General features: G+C 46.9%; 9 protein-coding genes across 9 annotated transcripts; 4 read left to right on the top strand and 5 right to left on the bottom strand.

Annotated features, from left to right (window-relative positions):
• Window positions 1–1,178: 1,178 nt before the first annotated feature.
• On the top strand, window positions 1,179–2,402 carry N7529_008860 (alpha/beta hydrolase; the record flags this gene model as incomplete). The annotated part of the gene is made up of 1 exon (XM_057244387.1): window positions 1,179–2,402. One exon carries the CDS (start codon window positions 1,179–1,181, stop codon window positions 2,400–2,402), a length of 1,224 nt encoding a protein of 407 aa, XP_057095925.1.
• Window positions 2,403–3,185: 783 nt separating this feature from the next.
• N7529_008859 (uncharacterized protein) lies at window positions 3,186–3,573 on the bottom strand (the record flags this gene model as incomplete). The annotated part of the gene is made up of 2 exons (XM_057244386.1): window positions 3,186–3,300; window positions 3,362–3,573. 2 exons carry the CDS (start codon window positions 3,571–3,573, stop codon window positions 3,186–3,188), a joined length of 327 nt encoding a protein of 108 aa, XP_057095924.1.
• A 1,748-nt stretch (window positions 3,574–5,321) lies between these two features.
• On the bottom strand, window positions 5,322–5,616 carry N7529_008858 (Phosphoesterase; the record flags this gene model as incomplete). Its single annotated transcript, XM_057244385.1, has 2 exons — window positions 5,322–5,526; window positions 5,555–5,616. The coding sequence occupies 2 exons, from the start codon at window positions 5,614–5,616 to the stop codon at window positions 5,322–5,324; spliced, it is 267 nt and encodes an 88-aa protein (XP_057095923.1).
• Window position 5,617: 1 nt separating this feature from the next.
• N7529_008857 (Phosphoesterase) lies at window positions 5,618–6,302 on the bottom strand (the record flags this gene model as incomplete). The annotated part of the gene is made up of 3 exons (XM_057244384.1): window positions 5,618–5,788; window positions 5,845–5,884; window positions 5,932–6,302. The coding sequence occupies 3 exons, from the start codon at window positions 6,300–6,302 to the stop codon at window positions 5,618–5,620; spliced, it is 582 nt and encodes a 193-aa protein (XP_057095922.1).
• An 871-nt stretch (window positions 6,303–7,173) lies between these two features.
• N7529_008856 (VIT1/CCC1 transporter family protein) lies at window positions 7,174–8,146 on the top strand (the record flags this gene model as incomplete). Its single annotated transcript, XM_057244383.1, has 2 exons — window positions 7,174–7,574; window positions 7,612–8,146. 2 exons carry the CDS (start codon window positions 7,174–7,176, stop codon window positions 8,144–8,146), a joined length of 936 nt encoding a protein of 311 aa, XP_057095921.1.
• A 3,135-nt stretch (window positions 8,147–11,281) lies between these two features.
• Window positions 11,282–12,738, top strand: N7529_008855 (phosphatase PAP2 family protein; the record flags this gene model as incomplete). The annotated part of the gene is made up of 2 exons (XM_057244382.1): window positions 11,282–11,703; window positions 11,859–12,738. The coding sequence occupies 2 exons, from the start codon at window positions 11,282–11,284 to the stop codon at window positions 12,736–12,738; spliced, it is 1,302 nt and encodes a 433-aa protein (XP_057095920.1).
• A 467-nt stretch (window positions 12,739–13,205) lies between these two features.
• N7529_008854 (uncharacterized protein) lies at window positions 13,206–13,528 on the bottom strand (the record flags this gene model as incomplete). The annotated part of the gene is made up of 2 exons (XM_057244381.1): window positions 13,206–13,304; window positions 13,388–13,528. 2 exons carry the CDS (start codon window positions 13,526–13,528, stop codon window positions 13,206–13,208), a joined length of 240 nt encoding a protein of 79 aa, XP_057095919.1.
• A 924-nt stretch (window positions 13,529–14,452) lies between these two features.
• On the bottom strand, window positions 14,453–16,462 carry N7529_008853 (phospholipid:diacylglycerol acyltransferase; the record flags this gene model as incomplete). Its single annotated transcript, XM_057244380.1, has 3 exons — window positions 14,453–14,595; window positions 14,666–16,073; window positions 16,151–16,462. The coding sequence occupies 3 exons, from the start codon at window positions 16,460–16,462 to the stop codon at window positions 14,453–14,455; spliced, it is 1,863 nt and encodes a 620-aa protein (XP_057095918.1).
• Window positions 16,463–16,743: 281 nt separating this feature from the next.
• N7529_008852 (peptide alpha-N-acetyltransferase MAK3) lies at window positions 16,744–17,415 on the top strand (the record flags this gene model as incomplete). Its single annotated transcript, XM_057244379.1, has 1 exon — window positions 16,744–17,415. The coding sequence occupies one exon, from the start codon at window positions 16,744–16,746 to the stop codon at window positions 17,413–17,415; it is 672 nt and encodes a 223-aa protein (XP_057095917.1).
• Window positions 17,416–17,519: the final 104 nt, after the last annotated feature.

The following is a 17,519-nucleotide window of genomic DNA, read 5'->3' as shown; positions in this document are numbered from 1 at the left end:
AGCACACCCTGGGTACAAGATAGCCAGGGCTGTCTCGCATTAGCAATAGAGACAGAACTGAATGGCCGTTGAAGAGTGATGCGGACTGATGGCTGAATTGTCACATGGAGTTGGGCACACCCAATGTGTATGTTCGATGGACCAGTGTAGACTAGCTAGGGGCTACATACGACCAAAAGGTATGAAGAGCTTGAGAAATAACCAAATAAAATTTCAATTCAGAGTCGTTGTGCTTCGATAGGTGCACATGTCTACATGGAATGTAGAAACACAGCAGGCGCTTCCAACTGCAAAGCAATCTAACACAATGCCCATAAACCTCCTGTTGTGCAAAGCAGTGTATATTATACTGACTTTGGTCTCAATGGTCTGTTTCTCAGCAGCGGGCATATCAGAATCGCAAGGTCAGATGGTCGATAACTCCACGGTGCATAGGCACATTCAAAATTCCTCTGACGAGCTCATACAGGATTCTGGATCAGTTATCAAGATAAGTCTTTGTAGGAATATCGGTCAAAAAGAAATCTCGTGTTGCTCCATATAATGGCATTAACACTTTGCCCACCGGGTCCATCCACAGGGGCGCATTGTAACGACGACACATTATCCTGAAGATAGGGGACTTCCAAGGCACAGATTGGGATTCCAGGCAAATGGGCATCTCGTTTAATTTTACCTTGTCGTTTTGACGCGATTAAATGCAGCCTTATTGGTTGGGCCTCACTCACCAGACTCGTCTCAGATTGCCGTTTGGAATAGCTAGTGGAGCCAGCCTTTCTACATTGATTTCTGTTTCATTTACTCCGTAGCATCGGCTTTTTTGTAGTTATTATTAAGTTTGATGGAATATATGACTAAAGGCAATGCCTCGGGACCTCGATTTACAAATCCTACCTAGGTATCAAAGTAAAAAAAAAGCTGGTTCTGCATAATCGGCTCTAGTCAACCTCAGCACTTCAGTACAGCTCGGCGTGGCCGATTTTTCCATGGTGGCTGTCAATGAGTGGCTGAACGCCTCGGTTATCTTACCCTAAAAAGTGCTATTTGTATATAGTATCAACCAAACACGACACTTTGGGGTGCATTCAGCGAGGACAAACAGCCCTGGAAGTATATATAATCATGAAGGACAAAGGAATATGCTATGAATCTCTCAGTTTATCAACACAGACTTTACAATGGCCGAGCCAACTCGTGTGCATCCCTTAGAGGACGATTTCCCGTTCGAGATTGTCTCCCATCTTGTCCCTGTTGTTTCATTTCGCGAATATCCCCGTGCAATAATTGACGAGCAAAATGGCGTTCGCCTAGCGGTCAAGCAATACATTCCCCGACACGATAAAACACCAAAGAGCAAGACAGAGCCCATTACCATCATCGCTGCGGGAGGTCTTGGCTTCTTCAAAGAGCTCTATGAGCCATTTTTCGCCGAGTTCCTTCACAGAGCCCACCGCTCCGGTGTGAACATCCGATCAATATGGATGGCGGACATGTTCAACGTGGGGGAGAGTGCCGTAGCCAACAAAGACAACTTAGGCTGCGATCCAGCATGGATCGACCATTCTCGTGACCTGTGGAGTATGATCAACCACTTTCGGGCAGAGATGCCCAAACCCATCATTGGCCTGGGTCACTCAATGGGTTGTAATCAAATTGTCTGTCTCTCCTCTTGGCATCCTACGCTATTCCATTCTTTGGTCTTTATTGAGCCCGGTATCGATCCTCAGTATGGAAGGGCAATTGCCGCCCCGTGGAGATTCCATACTCTGAGACTCCAAGAATCCTGGTCGAACCGAGAAGAAGCTGAGGCCCGATTAGTGAAGTTTCACAAGGCCCATTCCTGGGATGAGAAAACATTGGCCAGATTGAAGCATTATGGCATACTTAGAGCGGAAGAGAACAAAAGTGATACGTGGAATTTTGCTACATCAAAACATCAAATTGTTTCATTGCTCGGTCGACACAATCCCAAAAATATCGGTCTTGGTCCAGGCGGAGTTAGTGAAATGACGCTGGAGGAGCGCGAGTCGATTCCTGACAGCGATCCGGACTCGTGGAATGAAGATACCTTCTACAAACCCGAGCTGAAATTGGCTTGGGAATACTTGCCAAGTGTCCGACCATGGGTACTTTATGTCAATGGAGGGGATTCTCCTGTTTTTGGCTGCCCACTGACTCGAGATGAACGGGCAAGACGAACAGGGACTGGGGTGGGAGGCAATGGTGGATTGAAACTGGGGGCTGTCAGGCAAGTAATCATTGATGGCGCAGGCCATAGCATGGTTTTCGATGGTGATATATGTATAGTTGCAGAACATGTGGTGGAGTGGCTAACAAAAGAGTGCGAGCGGTGGACTGATGTATATAAAAGACGGTTGAAGGATTGGCAAAAAGAAGGATAGAAAAGCAGCAAACCGTGGAGGATGAATATGCAGCCGCTGTGAACTTGGTGATGAAACAAGAGAAAAGGACAGGAAAACTTTAGAATGTCTGTCATGATAAAGATGCCCTTATCTCATATTGCTTCATAGAGAAGTATGTGTATTTCATGTGTCCATGCATCTTATTAGGCCGAGAAAGTTTGGCGGCATTGGACGTCTATTCAATACTATATTGCTATGCACTTATGAGATATTCCATTACTCATTCAATGACGTCTTTCTTGTTGTTCTTCATAACCCTATTTAATACCTAAATGAATAGAACAGCTCGTTATTTTCTAATGTGGATGTGTTGCAATGAGTAGAATTCCAGGTATTCTCAGACTCAACGGACGGAAACATGGCCCTTTCATCAACCATGCATTTGAATACTGATGTCTTGAGGCAAAAGAGATAGCAATTGCCTACCCCATGAATTGACAAAGATAGATTCGAAATAGGAGATGAAATGTGAGATAATAAATCGGGGCCCGCTGTCAACTATAGAGCATTTGCCGACGTTTGAGAAGAGAACAGCATCGGAAACAGGCATGAACAGGAGAACAGAGCGAAGGCGCAATTTTTGGGGACCGGCCCTATATCAAGAACTGGTTTATGCAATCAAACGTAGATCGAACGGCGATAAGAGAAATGAAACAATATGTTCAGTGGAAAGTCGTGCAGAAGAAGATTTTCGGAGTACCTGGAGCGAAACCAGTCAGCACCACCACATGGAAGCACATCTTCGGACCAGGGCGACACATACTACTTGCGCTTCTCAGCTCCATTCTTCTGGTCAGTGGAAGAGGAACCGGACATATCCCAAAGCCGACTCTTGTAAGCGGGGAAAGAAGTGTGGTTCCACATGTTGACCAAGACACTAGATAGGAAAAAAAATGATTTAGTCGGTTTGCGACCATAATAAAAAAAAGCAAACATACCTCTGGGTCTGATCCTTGTAGGCCTCGTCCTTTATTTCCCTTACTTGCACCTTCATGCCATCCTTGGTGAAAGCGATGTTCTTACGCTCCATTTTCTCGCGCGTGTTCTTGCTCACATCCTGCACGATGCTGTACACGACATACCCGACCGCCGCAAGGATACCGACAAAGACGAGGAGTAGGATGAGGGGGACAATATTGCGGGCGCCCATGGTGGGGTTGTTTTGAGTATGATGGTTCGAGTTCAGAGTATTGTCAGGGTATTGTCAGGTTTAGGGGGGAACTGAGTCGAAGATCTTAAAACTAGAACGTTGCTGTGGAGGTGGAATCGTGGGAAGAAAACGAAAAAGCAATGGACTATATGCCAAGAGTGGATGTCGTGTGCGCAAATATGCTGCAGGCTTAGTGTCTAGGCACCGTTGCTGCCTGGAGTAGTGGATCTGAGGAATGCAATTCAGAAGCCGACGGGAAGGACTGAAAGTGCACGAGACTCAGGGGTCTATAATAATGTGAGATACCGTTGTTATTTCACTATTTCGATTCATCCCCTGGAGAAGTGACGTTTGATTCGTTTGATTTGTTTGATTCGCGAGGGGAAACTGCGCATTGTGGCTGTGTCGAACCAACGGCCCAGATGTGGCATTAAGGCTTAATGCTGAGTCACTAGCCTTTTTAAGACTTCCAAGGGTGTTAAGGCTACAAGGCTGAACTTCAACATGAAATGATGTCTGACTTTTTTGAGACTAATTTGTATATAGTATTTTATGTACCATGACTTCATTACCTTGTAGACCTACAAGACTGTGAACAATACAAAATTCCCCCACCTCCAAAAGAAGCAAAACAGGACGATCGGTAGATCTCGATCTCATTTGCGTCATCATGATAGAACCACTCAGGCGGTGAATCTCTATCTGGGGAAGCTGTCTTTTTTTAATATCGTGAAAGGAGCCCAGTATCTTCCCTTAACCGAGCTTTCATACTTAATTCCAGCTAAATTAACACCATGTGTGACGTCCCTTTCTTCCCGATCTTTCCAATCTGCTTCCAATGTGGCACAGACCAGAATCCATGTCATTGTAAGGTGGTCGGACCAACACTCGGTAAGTTGCTTCTCTGATGATGTGAAACAACTGAAATTTCGATTTGTATCTGACCATCTCCCAAGGGTTTTGTTCAACAATTGTGGCTGCAGTAAGTAATTTAATCTTCCTTCGGTAGACAACGTAGAAGCCTCTAGCTAGACTCGAATGGACTTGGGCTCACTAAGGTATCTCAGGTGTTTTGTTGGCCTCTCTCAATCTTTTGTGGCTGTGGTTGTACCAAAACTGGAAAGGAGTAAGTCCTGCTACTTCTGCTTCGATTACTGAACTGACAAACAATAGCATGCTGGGATATCCTGTTAAACTAAATGGGCAAGTCAGTAATGCCATTCCTTTCTGATGCTGGATTGTGGGCGTTGTGGGTTTCAAATCTTTGTCGTATCTAATGATCTTTGTTCGTAATTTTCGGGAACCTAGCTTTGGTATGGATGTAAATAAGCAGCTTGCTGCAAAGCAACTTGATTGGATTCTCCTTTGGCCCGATAATTAGGAACATAGGTTATGCAGATGATACCTTATGTGATAGATGTGAAACCATCCATAAAAATATAATCTCTTCAGAGCCTCCTCGAACTGAGCACTATAGTGGCCGATATAAGCCATACCCATACTTGTCTCAAGAGCCTATGCATTGGCTTCTGCATGAAGACGAGCATGATAGTTCTCGTTCTGGTGCAGAAGGAAGAAATGATCCGGTTCTGGCTGTCCACTCCCACCATCCAGATAGGTTTAATCAGCTTCTTTGGTGTGCTATCGCGTTTCTCACCCAGGAAAACCGAGTCATGGGCATACATGGTACATTAATCATGGATGAGAAGGTTTGCCGGCACCCATGGTGAGATTATAAAGGCAGGACTTTATGATCGGAGTGAGCTGGGTTCATCGCAGGCTTGGAAAAAGTTGAAACTCATACCGTATTCCCAGGCGGGTGAAGTAATACGTAAAAGATGACTTGATGACTTGCCCTTGAATACAATACCATCTTCGGACTGGGGGACAATAATCGGAGTCGGCACATGACCGAGAAATCTACCGTGCTTATCAGATTTAATGATCAATACGCTAGATTCGAGTGTCAGTACCCATGCACAGGATAGAGCAAAAGGTAAACCAACGAATTGTCCCAGTGTTTGGAGCGGCGCAGCGCAACATACTAGTGCTTGACCATCTGCTCTCCGGTGACCATGTTGCTAGTAGGATGCATTGATACAACTGTGCAGCATTCTGGGTTCAGGTAGGAGAAAGACGGCAGCGTGCCCACTTTCAAATCGTGGTAGAGCTCAGTCGCGTGAACGAGCCAATTCATTGCGTAGTCTTGTACCCACTTGGTTTGGTTATTGGTTGCGCAGAGATGAAGAAGGAGAATAACAAACCACCAACCTTGTACACAAATGCATCGAAGATATTAGTCTCTGCTATACTATGATTAGTCGTATCTTACTATAATAAAGACATGTCCGATCTCACGATCTTCCAGCTGATGCATTTTTTGCTGAGCGCTTCGAGGATTGACACCGCGCATATTGTTCCAGTGACATTGTTCCAGAAACCAGCGGACTGGTTCGTGTTGCCAACAAGGCCACAGGACGAGCCCAAGGTTGCGAATTGGCGTTTAGCGTTGGTAGGGCCCGGGTGCTCGCAGAACTATGTCGGGTCAGTCCGATATATCCAGCTAGAGCATGAGAAGATAGACTCATATAGGAATCAAAGAAAGCAAAGTTGCTGGTCAGCTCGGCTAGAGTAGCCGCTCTTCTCTGGCTCAGGGCTTTGTGATCAAAGCCCGAATCTCCTGGAGCAGCATTGTACCGTTCCGACTGCCGCTCAATGAAGCCACCCATATTGGGGACATCAGTCTTAGACTGAGAGTATGAGGCTATATAAGAGCTACTACAAAGATAAAGAGGGTATATGAGGGCAAAGGAGAGAGAGAGAGCAAGAGGGGAAAGTACATTCTTATTTTCTGGCTGTCTCTCACTTGCTACATCTATTACACCAAGAGCACCTACGCCACAGAAGTGAGTGCAATATTTTCTAGATATGGGAACTCATTCGAACTCACCAACTTTCATTGCGCTTTGAAGACTCGAATGTAAGTTTAATCCCGGTCCTAGTAGGTCATACCGTGAGACTCAAAAACATCTCCACTATCTGCAAGGAGGAATAGATGATATCCCAATCGGACACGTGCTGAGATTATGTAGAATTTACTAGCTTTGAAGTCAAGCGACTAACAATTAATCAATTATCAATACACTAAGCCCAGATCTGGACAAGTGTATATTCTGTGTGCATTGGGAGGTTCAGTATTGTATATTTTGATTTGAGGGCCGTGCGTAGTCCACCCGATTAGAAATGGTTGAATATTATTGGCTCCCGACTATATGTTAAGCAGCTGGTGTCCCACTTTGATGGCCCCGCCTTACCGATGCTTGTCCAATCAGCATTGCACGTGCCTCTTCATGAAGGGGCATGCCAAGCACGTTGTCTTCCCAAGTCACTCGATAGGCCATGTATGATCAAGTGTGTAGCTGATCCCTACAAGCATGGGATAAGTCCATGACTTGTCCCGAGCCATGTGCAACTTTTAAAAAAGCTTTCTTTCTCAACCTTGGAAATTTCCTCTTCCATCTCTATCCGTCTCTGTCAACATACCATCTCATTCAAGGGGTGTTGCAGGGGGTTTTTTTTCTCAGTTTCAAAACCTTCATCATGTCAATCAACTCCTTCACCGGCCTGATGTCAAGCTATTCACCCCTCGCCGATCGCAGTCCCTCTTCGGAGGATGAGAAAGACATCCATGCTCGTCTTCAACCTGATGTCGAGGTTGGGAATCGCCAGGATGGCTCTGAACGGAAGTCTTCTCGCTTCATTGACGGCCGTACAGTCTCAGATGCGATCATCGGTCTGTCAGATGGCATGACTGTGCCATTTGCTCTAACTGCAGGGTTGTCTGCCCTCGGTGATACCAAAGTGGTTGTATTTGGTGGACTTGCAGAGCTTATCGCAGGAGCGATTTCGATGGGACTCGGTGGATATCTCGGCGCAAAAAGTGAAGAGTACGTTTTCTCCAATTTCTTCACCTCTACGGGTGTACCCAGGTACATTGCGAGGTATGACTGTCAAGATCAATCATTGACATATTTGCAGGGAGTCATACAAGGCTACATTGCAGGAAACCAAAACACAAACAATGGCAGATCCCGCCTCGATTTCTGAAACCATCTCTGATATCTTTGAGCCCTATGAGCTACCCTGTGAACTTGTCGCCCAACTCAAAAATCACCTCTCGTCTTCTCCCATGCTCCCGTCATTCCTCATGAACTTCCACCACACCCTACCCGAGCCCTCAGGCTCACGAGCTGTCACCTGCGCTTTGACCATTGCCCTGGGATATTTTATCGGTGGTTTTATTCCTCTCCTACCATACTTTTTCGTTGGACCGCACGATGCCTTCATCGCCTTGCGTTGGTCCATTGCCACTATGGTTGTTGCCCTGTTCATTTTTGGATACGGAAAGACGTGCTTTGTCAGTGGCTGGCGCGGTCGTCGAAACGTTCGCAAAGGTCTTATTGGAGGGATACAAATGGTGCTGGTGGGCGGTATCGCCGCTGGTTCAGCAATGGGATTGGTGAAGGGCTTCCAGATGATGGCTGACGGTCCTAGTGATCACAAGCATGACTAATTGAGCCTTTTCCCCGGGGCCTTGATTTTTTTGTCCTTTTTAACTCATGGTTTGGGCGTTGGCCGGCATTTCCCTCAATTTACGATGACACATGGCGTTGGGAGTTTCTTATCTTTATCGGATCATTTGACGCTCAGTCCGGCAAAAGTACTGGTTGCCCAAGATGCATTCACCCTTTTTTTTCGAAAGTTGAAATTCTATGAAGATCAAATCATAGCGTACTTCAAATCCTATCACGTTGAAACATTTTCCATGTGATTATGATACCTTTAATCTCTTAACCCGTGACGAAACTATTTGAATATCCAAGAGATTCCATCATTGAGATATCTACATCATTGTGATATTGCAAGTGTAGATGCTCACAATTGCGTCATGGGACCCCTGATAAGAGTACGTTTTACCCCGGATCTAGTTTCAGTGGGAAACCCTTACCACGATAGGTCCATGTGTACATACACATGGTTATATGTATTTAATATTCACTTAGACAACCCATCTATCTTAGTCCGGCTTACCTGATGGACGAGTCATGCCAAGTGAAGTTCTGTCATGTATCAAGTTATCCACTGACCGCATTAGGATTGCGGGGATGTAACATGATTGTCGTGTAGGATCGACAACGCAGAATCGTCGATCATATGGTATTGCAGGTGAAACGAGCACTGGTCAAACTGTAAATAGCAAATTAGATACCGCTCGTATTGTGATTATTTCTTTAGTATCCAAGTGTGCAGTTCAGACTGGCTGTGCAATACCAATAGCTTCTCCATGGCCACATCATACTGTACACGACGACGAGGTCTACTCGTAGAGTGTTCTAATAATATTGGACCGAATAAGCAAGCACAGCCCAGGACGGTACAGTAGAATAGCTCTACATTCTCACTATGACGTGCACCCAAATCCTGATGTGGTAATAGACAGCGCCCCCAGCCCTGGAGGCTCGGAAACTTGATCGCAACTTGAGCTCATATGGTCCCATGCGTCTATTTGTGTAATCTGTGGCGCAGCGACTGCCAGTTGTTTGAGCAAGTTACGCAGCCTCGCATCAATTTCTATTTAAGCCCGAACGAACCCACTCCCAGGCAACCGCCCAGACAGAGAGCCCTTGGCCCCCAAGACACGAATACGAGTTAAACGGTGCGCTGTCCAGTATTACACCGTATCCGAAACGTTGTTGAAAGATGGATACAGGGGCGTGCCGAAGAGCAAATAAGCCACGATGTCTCTTTAAAATTAGAGTAAATATAGCAGGAATCCTACTCCGTGTGCGTGTAAAATGCCTGCCTATAATGTCTAGCTTTGGCGCAGCATTAGCGATATTGAGTCTGATTGGGCCCGGTCGCGCGACGCTGAGTTCTGAAACTCATCCGTCCTAGTTTTGAAGCACAATCACATCTGTGCCGTCTTTGCATAATTATGGTTTGTTTTGTTTTTACGCTTGGTGTTGGTTTCTACAATAATGGTTCAAATTGGGAAGGTTGGTTATCCCCTGAAACAATTTTAGATTTGATGTAATAGGACTGTGTACATCCTCATCTAAGCGCTGGGCCCGTGTCAAATAGTAGAATGCGTGAAATAGTTGACTAGTTAAATAGTACCCACTATCAGCGCTGAACGGTTTAGCTCATGTGCAAAGTAGCTCTGTTCGTCACACCTACCATCAATTTTATCGTATGACTGTATTCAACATATGTTCTGTACCTGATCGTGGCTGAGCTGTGTAACTAGGGATGAGCTAGATATGTCAAAGCTGCCTAATATACTCCGCGTATATAAGTACAGACGTATACAATATATAACTAGTAGCCTGACATGGGTCAGCTTCAAAGTTATTACCTAGGTAACAGGAAAGATGTGAAGATCACAATAATCACGGCACAGTTAATGGCCGACAGGCCGGTTTGTGAATACGTTCTGTAAATAAAATACGGTGCAACTAAGCGAAATTGGGCGGAGATCTGGTGAATTTTGTTGGATCCCGGCTTTGAACCATAGCGCTAAGGGACCGTCAGCCAATCGGCCTCCGTTGATGGATCTTATATGGAAAATTTGCTTGAAAATTTTGAGTTGAAAAGTTGTAAGACAAAACCCAAGGTTTAAACATAAAGATCTATATAGCGGGTCTAGTTTCCTGCATGAACGTTGAGGATTTGTATAATAATGAAAGAAAAAAGGGAAAGAAACTACAGAATATGTAGTTACAATAACATACCTACATCTATGTAGGTAGGTAGGTATGTGTATATAATAACATACCTATGCCAAGGTCATTTCGGTAGTCTCGGAGCTTCATGCATAAGATTCCTAACGAGTCGGACCATTGAAATAGCAAAGTCCGAGATATGCCAAAATTTGTGACTTCTCATGCACTTTCCGATCGGGCTCCGTGGCTTCCGCCGCTTCCGCCCGACATCTTCAAATCTTGAATCCAGATGACCTTGTATTAAAAACTGCCGAGAGCATCCGGTCAGAATTGCAAGTGAACATCATTGTTTCTGTTCTTTGCTATTCATATAGTACAGATAGATTGCATTGAATAAACCTCAGATATTGTGAGTATTTTGTAGGTAGTAATAGTAGTGCCTAACCAGGGTTATAAAGAACTAAACCAAGACAGACTTAGTGACGACATGGATAATCAGAAAAAATCAGGTAATCAAGTACATAATCAAAAAATACAATAATACCCTCAAAAATCGGATACTGGTAATACCGATACCCAAGAACTTTGGGTCAAATCCAGATGCTTTTCCTTCTCTTCTCTTCCCATCTCTTTATTTTAATTCTTAATCCATCCTTTCAGGGCTTCAAGTGGTCTCCTTGGTTTTCTCGAGTTCTGTTTATCCTGGGTTCCCTCGGTTGCACCCTTGCTGTCACCTTGCATCCCTACCGACACCCTTGTCAACGTGACCTCCTGAATTCCTGGGACGCACGCCCCTCGGCCCTGACAGACCTTCGCCTTCCTATCGGCCCATCTCAATTCTCATGAACTTCTCCTCTGGCCGTTGAAAAAACCCCTTCCCGCTACGCGACACCATTCCGTCTCGCCTCGCGGCATTCTCGAACTCTCAATCCCCCCTTTTCAAGTTCGAGTAACCCGGAGCCTCCTGGAGGACAGTCATTGTGAAGATGAGCGCCTCCTACCCATCATGGAAAGATCGCACACAAAATCAGCTCGGAAAGCTTCAGATCCAAGTACCATGGCGCTCTTTCCAGCTCCTCGTGCCGCATCGCATGCGCCGCAAGCTCCGGTCTAAGCTACGGAGTCGCCTCTCACCTACATCTTCGATATCGACTCTGCAAACTTCCTTTTCGCCAGCCGATACTCTCAGGTCTCTACAGGCTCACCGGTGGACGGTTTATGATTTCCAGTACCTGTTGCTGCTGATTGTGGGCATATTTTCTCTAACGATCATTCAATCCCCCGGCCCACTTGGAAAAACTGCCATTGCCACTGGGCTTTTATGCTCTCTTCTCATGCCCATTACAAGGCAATTCTTCCTGCCCTTTCTTCCCGTTGCTGGGTGGCTTATCTTCTTCTATGGATGCCAGTAAGTTTCTCTTTCTTTCTCTCTTTCCCCTGCACGTAGTTGCAACAAATGCGCCTGTGATCGCCTAGTGGCGTGAGCATGATGACATGTGGCGTGGATGTGGAAAGCACAAAGATGGACTCAAAAGTAGCAAGGGCTAACAAAATAATCTATAGATTCGTTCCAAGCGATTGGCGACCTGCCATTTGGGTTCGGGTTTTGCCGGCCATGGAAAACATTCTGTACGGCGCTAACATCAGCAATATCCTTTCTGCACACCAAAATGTGGTGCTTGATGTTCTGGCGTGGATTCCTTACGGACTGTGCCATTACGGAGCCCCATTTGTCGTTTCGCTATTGCTTTTCTTCTTCGGTCCCCCAGGAACTACTCCACTTTACGCCAGGACTCTCGGCTACATCAGCATGACCGCCGTCTTCATTCAGTTGGCTTTCCCATGCTCGCCACCTTGGTATGAAAATCTGTACGGTCTTGCTCCAGCCGACTATTCGATGCAGGGTAACCCGGCCGGTCTTGCTCGCATCGATAAGCTGCTCGGCATCGATCTGTATACCTCCGGCTTCAAGCAATCTCCCGTGGTTTTTGGTGCTTTCCCTTCGCTCCATGCCGCCGATTCAACCTTGGCAGCATTGTTCATGAGCCACGTCTTCCCGCGGCTGAAGCCCCTTTGGGTCACTTACACTCTGTGGATGTGGTGGGCAACCATGTACCTTTCTCACCACTATGCAGTCGATCTGGTCTGCGGTGGTCTCCTTGCCACAGTAGCATTCTACTTCGCGAAGACCCGTTTCTTGCCCCGAGCCCAAACCGACAAGATGTTCCGTTGGGACTACGATTATGTCGAGGTCGGTGACAATTCTCCTGAATTTGGGTACGATCTCGCCAGTTTAGACGGCGATTTCAATCTGGACAGCGATGAATGGACCGTGGGCTCTTCCTCGTCTGTTTCTTCGGGCTCTCTGAGCCCTGTGGACGATCACTACACATGGGAAAGCGAACACCTCACCTCGAACCACGATATCGAGGCCGGCCGTTAGTTCCACGGAGATTACTTGCACACACTCCTCGACCATCCATTCTTGCATCTACTACTTTTGATCCGGCGTTATGTTTGACGACAATGTTTGGGAACATCTGCATCGAGCAATCTTCGACACCTTAAGGTTTTTAATTCACCAATTGGAAACTTTCCGTTCGCGCGGCATTTCCGCCCCGAACCGATGGTCTTCTTCACCTTCTGGCTGTACATGCCTCGCCAACTCCACTTGGGGTTGGCAATATCCGTCTATAATATTAATACTGGTGGTGGAAGGGATTGGGTCTGTCTGCCTGCCTACACTCGCCAATCCCCACCCCCGCCACCTTTGGCGACATTCGCTTGTACACATTCGGTTACCCCCTTGGGGCGACCATTTTTATTCTTCTGACCCATGTCTTTCGCTACGACTTTATGAACTGGGCGAGCCACTTTTACCTTCAGGCTCGTTCAGATGAACAAACATTATTATCTTTCGCGTCGCTCGCTCATCGCAGGCGCTTGGGAACTTTGTAACTGCTTTTGGAGAGATAAAGGTTTCGGCGCCTTCTGCTTGCACCACACTCGCTGTGCAATATAAAGAAAGATCTTTGAATATTATTTTTATGCGACATTTTGCATCGGCACAGGATGGATTCGTCTCGACCTACCTTCCGTGTCTCATACGCCTGGCAGGTGATAATAGGCGTCGGCACTTGTGTGAAACCTTCCTGTGTGGACTTGGCAGGAAGAATCGAAAGAGGAGGAACCTGAAAGGCCGGTGCTCCTGTCTCCACAACTTGAGTGCCCATGGCAGCCTGGTGCAAAGAATTGTTTCTTTGACGGAGGTCAATCTTTGCGCTCGAGCTTCGCCTATTCTCTTCGCTTCTAGCTTTCGAGGATGAAGCTGATCCGACATCCTAATGCGTGCATTTCCCGCAACATCCTATATACGACTTATTCGTGTCCTCGCTTTCGGGCTAGAGTCGGTTTGGGTCTTATGCACGCCTCCTATCGTTTCCTTCGGGGCGATGGAATTCCGTTGGATATTTTTAGCATTATTCTTAATTGCTAGCATATGAGTTAATGAAACACTGTACATTATCTACATTTTCGGCCTTGTGGTACTTTGTAAACCACATAGCACAGCCATATTCCGATTTGGACCCTTGGCACAACTAGGCCTGCAACTATACGAACCTCTTTTGCCAACAGATATCTGACAAGAGGTGAAGCGTTACCCTATGGTTCCATAAAATTATATCTAGGTAATCTATCCTTCATCCTAGAGATGATGATCCCCGCTTGTTGGATGATATTGCCGCCGATCATACGGAACCGTTTGCTTGTACGACGTACATTGTCGTCTGTCTCTACAATGTTGGTCCGTTCAAGTGAAAAGCCGTTGTATTTGATACTAGTGCGGAGTGCCTGTACTGGATCATTTTTATGCACGGGCTTGGCAGGTCCCGTCGTATTCTTGTACCACCTGGGCTCTTTGTGCACTCTTGTGTAACTCATGGACTTTGATTACTCCTAACTCTGAGGGTAATGTATGTACTATTCATAGAAGCGCTCGTCATTAAGAAGAAATATACAGAAATGATGGATATCATAAACAAAACACCCGTCCCGTCTAGTGAAATCCAACTGTCTAGAAAAGAGATGTGTGTATCAAAACGTGAGCATAAAACAAACAGTTCCGCACCAAATAACAAGGAGCCACGGGTGATCGATTAGTCGTCAAAGATCTTTACACGGTCCGCATACTCACGGATGTTCGAGTAGAAGGTCTCCTCGATTTGGTCACCTTTGCCGCCGGCAACGCGGAGGAGAAGGTCATTGAGTGAGGCACGGCCTAGAATATCGACATGGTCGCCTAATAAAAATGTTAGTTATCTGTGATGAATATTGCTTTGCGGTAGATAGAATGGTGAGCAAGAACGTACCCGTGTTAGGACCACCACGGGGCGAGAAACGATCAGGCTCATGGGGCATCTCAAAAACCTTGATCTTGGAGCCAGCCGGGTTATAGCGCTTCATGCGCCAGCCCTTGGCACACATATAGCCCGTACTGAGCAGATTGACGGTGCCATCACCCTCGCCCATAAGAACCCCATGGTCAACACCCTCATTGTTGGTGATGGTCGTGTCCATGCTGACGTTGAGGTTGACCAAGGGATCAGTCTCTTCTTGGTAGAAGTAGCTGCGCTCCGTAGGCTTTCCCACCCCGTAGAAACAATAGATCTTCATGTCCGGGGCAAGGGGTAGACGAGCCTCGAGAGGGTTCAACCATGTGCGCGGGTCCTTCTCGTTAGCCTCCACCTCGCGTTTTGTATGTGCTACACCATGGGAGTAGCTACCCAGAACCTGGTTGCGGTACCAAGGCTCGCTCTGATCCAGCAGGTATTGCAGGCTTTCTGTGGTGGTGAGATTTCGGCGCGTCCAGGATGAGTTGGTCTCGTGGAAGTTGAGCAGATTGCCGAAAGTCAGAGGCTGGCCGGGCTGGTCATCTGGGGCCCAGGTAGAGTTTCCCCATACAGCGTCGCCACCCTTAGGCAGCATGCTTGAAATTCCAGGCATCGCACGGAAAATCTCCGCGCGTTCCTCCTTCGACAGGAACTTTTCTAAACCGTATACGGCAAAAGCATTTAGCTGAGCTGTATCTCTCATTTCACCAGATAATACGGCAGTTAGTCCCTTGACGGCACCCAACATGCAGCCACTGATGTTAACCCATGAATCGATGTGTTTGTTGACCCAATCTTTCCCTCCATTGCCGTGTTCTTCGCTCTCAACCCACTTGAAGAAATATAACACCACCTGGGATCCCATACTATGAGACGCTAGTGTGATCTTCTCGCCTTCTACCTGGACTGCGGTCTCGATGTAAGACTTGAGTCGCGTGAAATACTTATCGCGAACTTCAAGATTGAGATATGATAGTCGCCAATCATATGCAGCCGTGAAGGCATTGGTCGGATCATACCCAATGGAAGCCAAGTTCTCTAGAATCTTGTTCCAAATCCAGTATCCTGTGATGAAGAAATCGGTTGCGTCGAATCCCTGCGCCGCACGAAGCTTGATGCCAGGCGGATCGAGCCCTGTGTCCCGGTCGAGCATGACATGATTCTTCCACTCTGCCTTGTCCATGACCAACGCCCTCATCATGGTCCAACTACCCCACAACCTTGAGCGGAAGTATTGTCGAGAGCTCTCCCCTGTGCCCCAGCTCTCCAGGCCGGTTGAGATAACGCCAGGGATCATGACGACGGGGTGTTTGGCGCTGACGCCCTGGGACTGAAGGTGCAGTCCAACGGAAAACGAATCATAGCTGACAGTATCGCGCTCGTGTTGCTGTTACCCCATCAAAGGTCAGTCAAATGAACATAAACAGGTCTAGAGATAAGGAAGCTCTTTCCTTAGGGACGTACCGAAAACTCCTTCACGTCGCGCAGAATTCCCTGGGGAATAGCATCCATTAAGGAATCAAGATTCAGGTCCATTATTGATTCCAAGCTAATGACTTGATGCTGGTTCGCGAAGAACAAGGCGATAAAGATGCCGAAGATCCCGCCCAGCATGAATATGAACCCATTGCGACGCTTGCTTCTGGGCTTGATCACTAGCTGCTTAACTTTAGCATCGCCAAATTCTGCACGAAGCTTTTCTTCGTCGGCCTTGGAGCCAGCATCGGTAGCTTTGTCGGAGGAGACCTTGTCCTTGCCCGTGCGGCGGCGGAGCATTGTGGACCAACCGCGAGCGACCGCGAGGAACGAGAAGGAAATTGAGGAGAGTGGTTGAATGGGAGATTCGAAATCTAACAAAACCACAAAGCTTCAAGGAATAAATGTAAACAATAGGAGCAAAAGAGAAAAAAAACGGAAGTGCACAACTTCCGCGAACGGACGGATCGGCATCACATGTGCAAAGTTGCGTAACTTTCTTCCCCCCCCCCCCCAACCTTCCCCCTCCAGTACTTTGTTCACCAATTCAACCCGTCAGCCCACATTTCAATAAATAAGTGATGAGCAGCGATGCTCCATCCGAACTCCGCTACGTGCGGTATGACAACTCGCGTGAAAACGAGTATGTCGCCGCAATGCGCCAACTGATCTCCAAAGATCTGTCTGAACCTTATAGCATCTACGTGTACCGCTACTTTCTTTACCAATGGGGCGATCTTTGTTTTCTTGCGAAAGATGATAAAGACCAGATGGTCGGGGTCGTGGTGTCGAAGCTGGAACCTCACCGTGACGGCCCGCTGAGGGGGTATATCGCCATGCTGGCCGTGCGCGAGGAGTACCGAGGCCGGGGGATTGCAACCAAGTTGGTACGCATGGCTATTGATGCTATGATTGAACGTGATGCAGATGAGGTATGTACATATGCAAATGCGTTTTGTCTCGGTGGCACTGGAGCTGACTTGGGCGTGTTTGAACAGATCGTCCTCGAAACCGAAATCACCAACACCGGTGCAATGAAACTATATGAGCGTTTGGGCTTCCTTCGTAGCAAGCAGCTCCATCGATACTATTTGAATGGCAACTCGGCATATCGACTCGTTCTCTACCTCAAAGAAGGTGTAGGCGCGATTCGGACGGCTCTCGTTGATCCCTATGGCTCTCTTCCACCCGTGCCCGGGGTACCCGATGCATGTTCTGGACATTCTCATGCGAATATGGGATCATTGATGTAATTTTGCATTGTTAGCAACGCTGTGAAGCTTTCTTTGCCAAATTGTGTTAGCATGCCATGTCATGATAATTTATGGGAAATGACCAAATTAGATATACCCTCAAC

The sequence above is a fragment of the Penicillium soppii genome (genome assembly GCF_028829465.1).
Source record: "Penicillium soppii strain IBT 18220 chromosome Unknown utg000006l, whole genome shotgun sequence".
NCBI classification, from domain to species: domain Eukaryota; kingdom Fungi; phylum Ascomycota; class Eurotiomycetes; order Eurotiales; family Aspergillaceae; genus Penicillium; species Penicillium soppii.
Note: the sequence above shows the minus strand (reverse complement) of the source record. Positions and strands in the feature narration are given on the sequence as shown.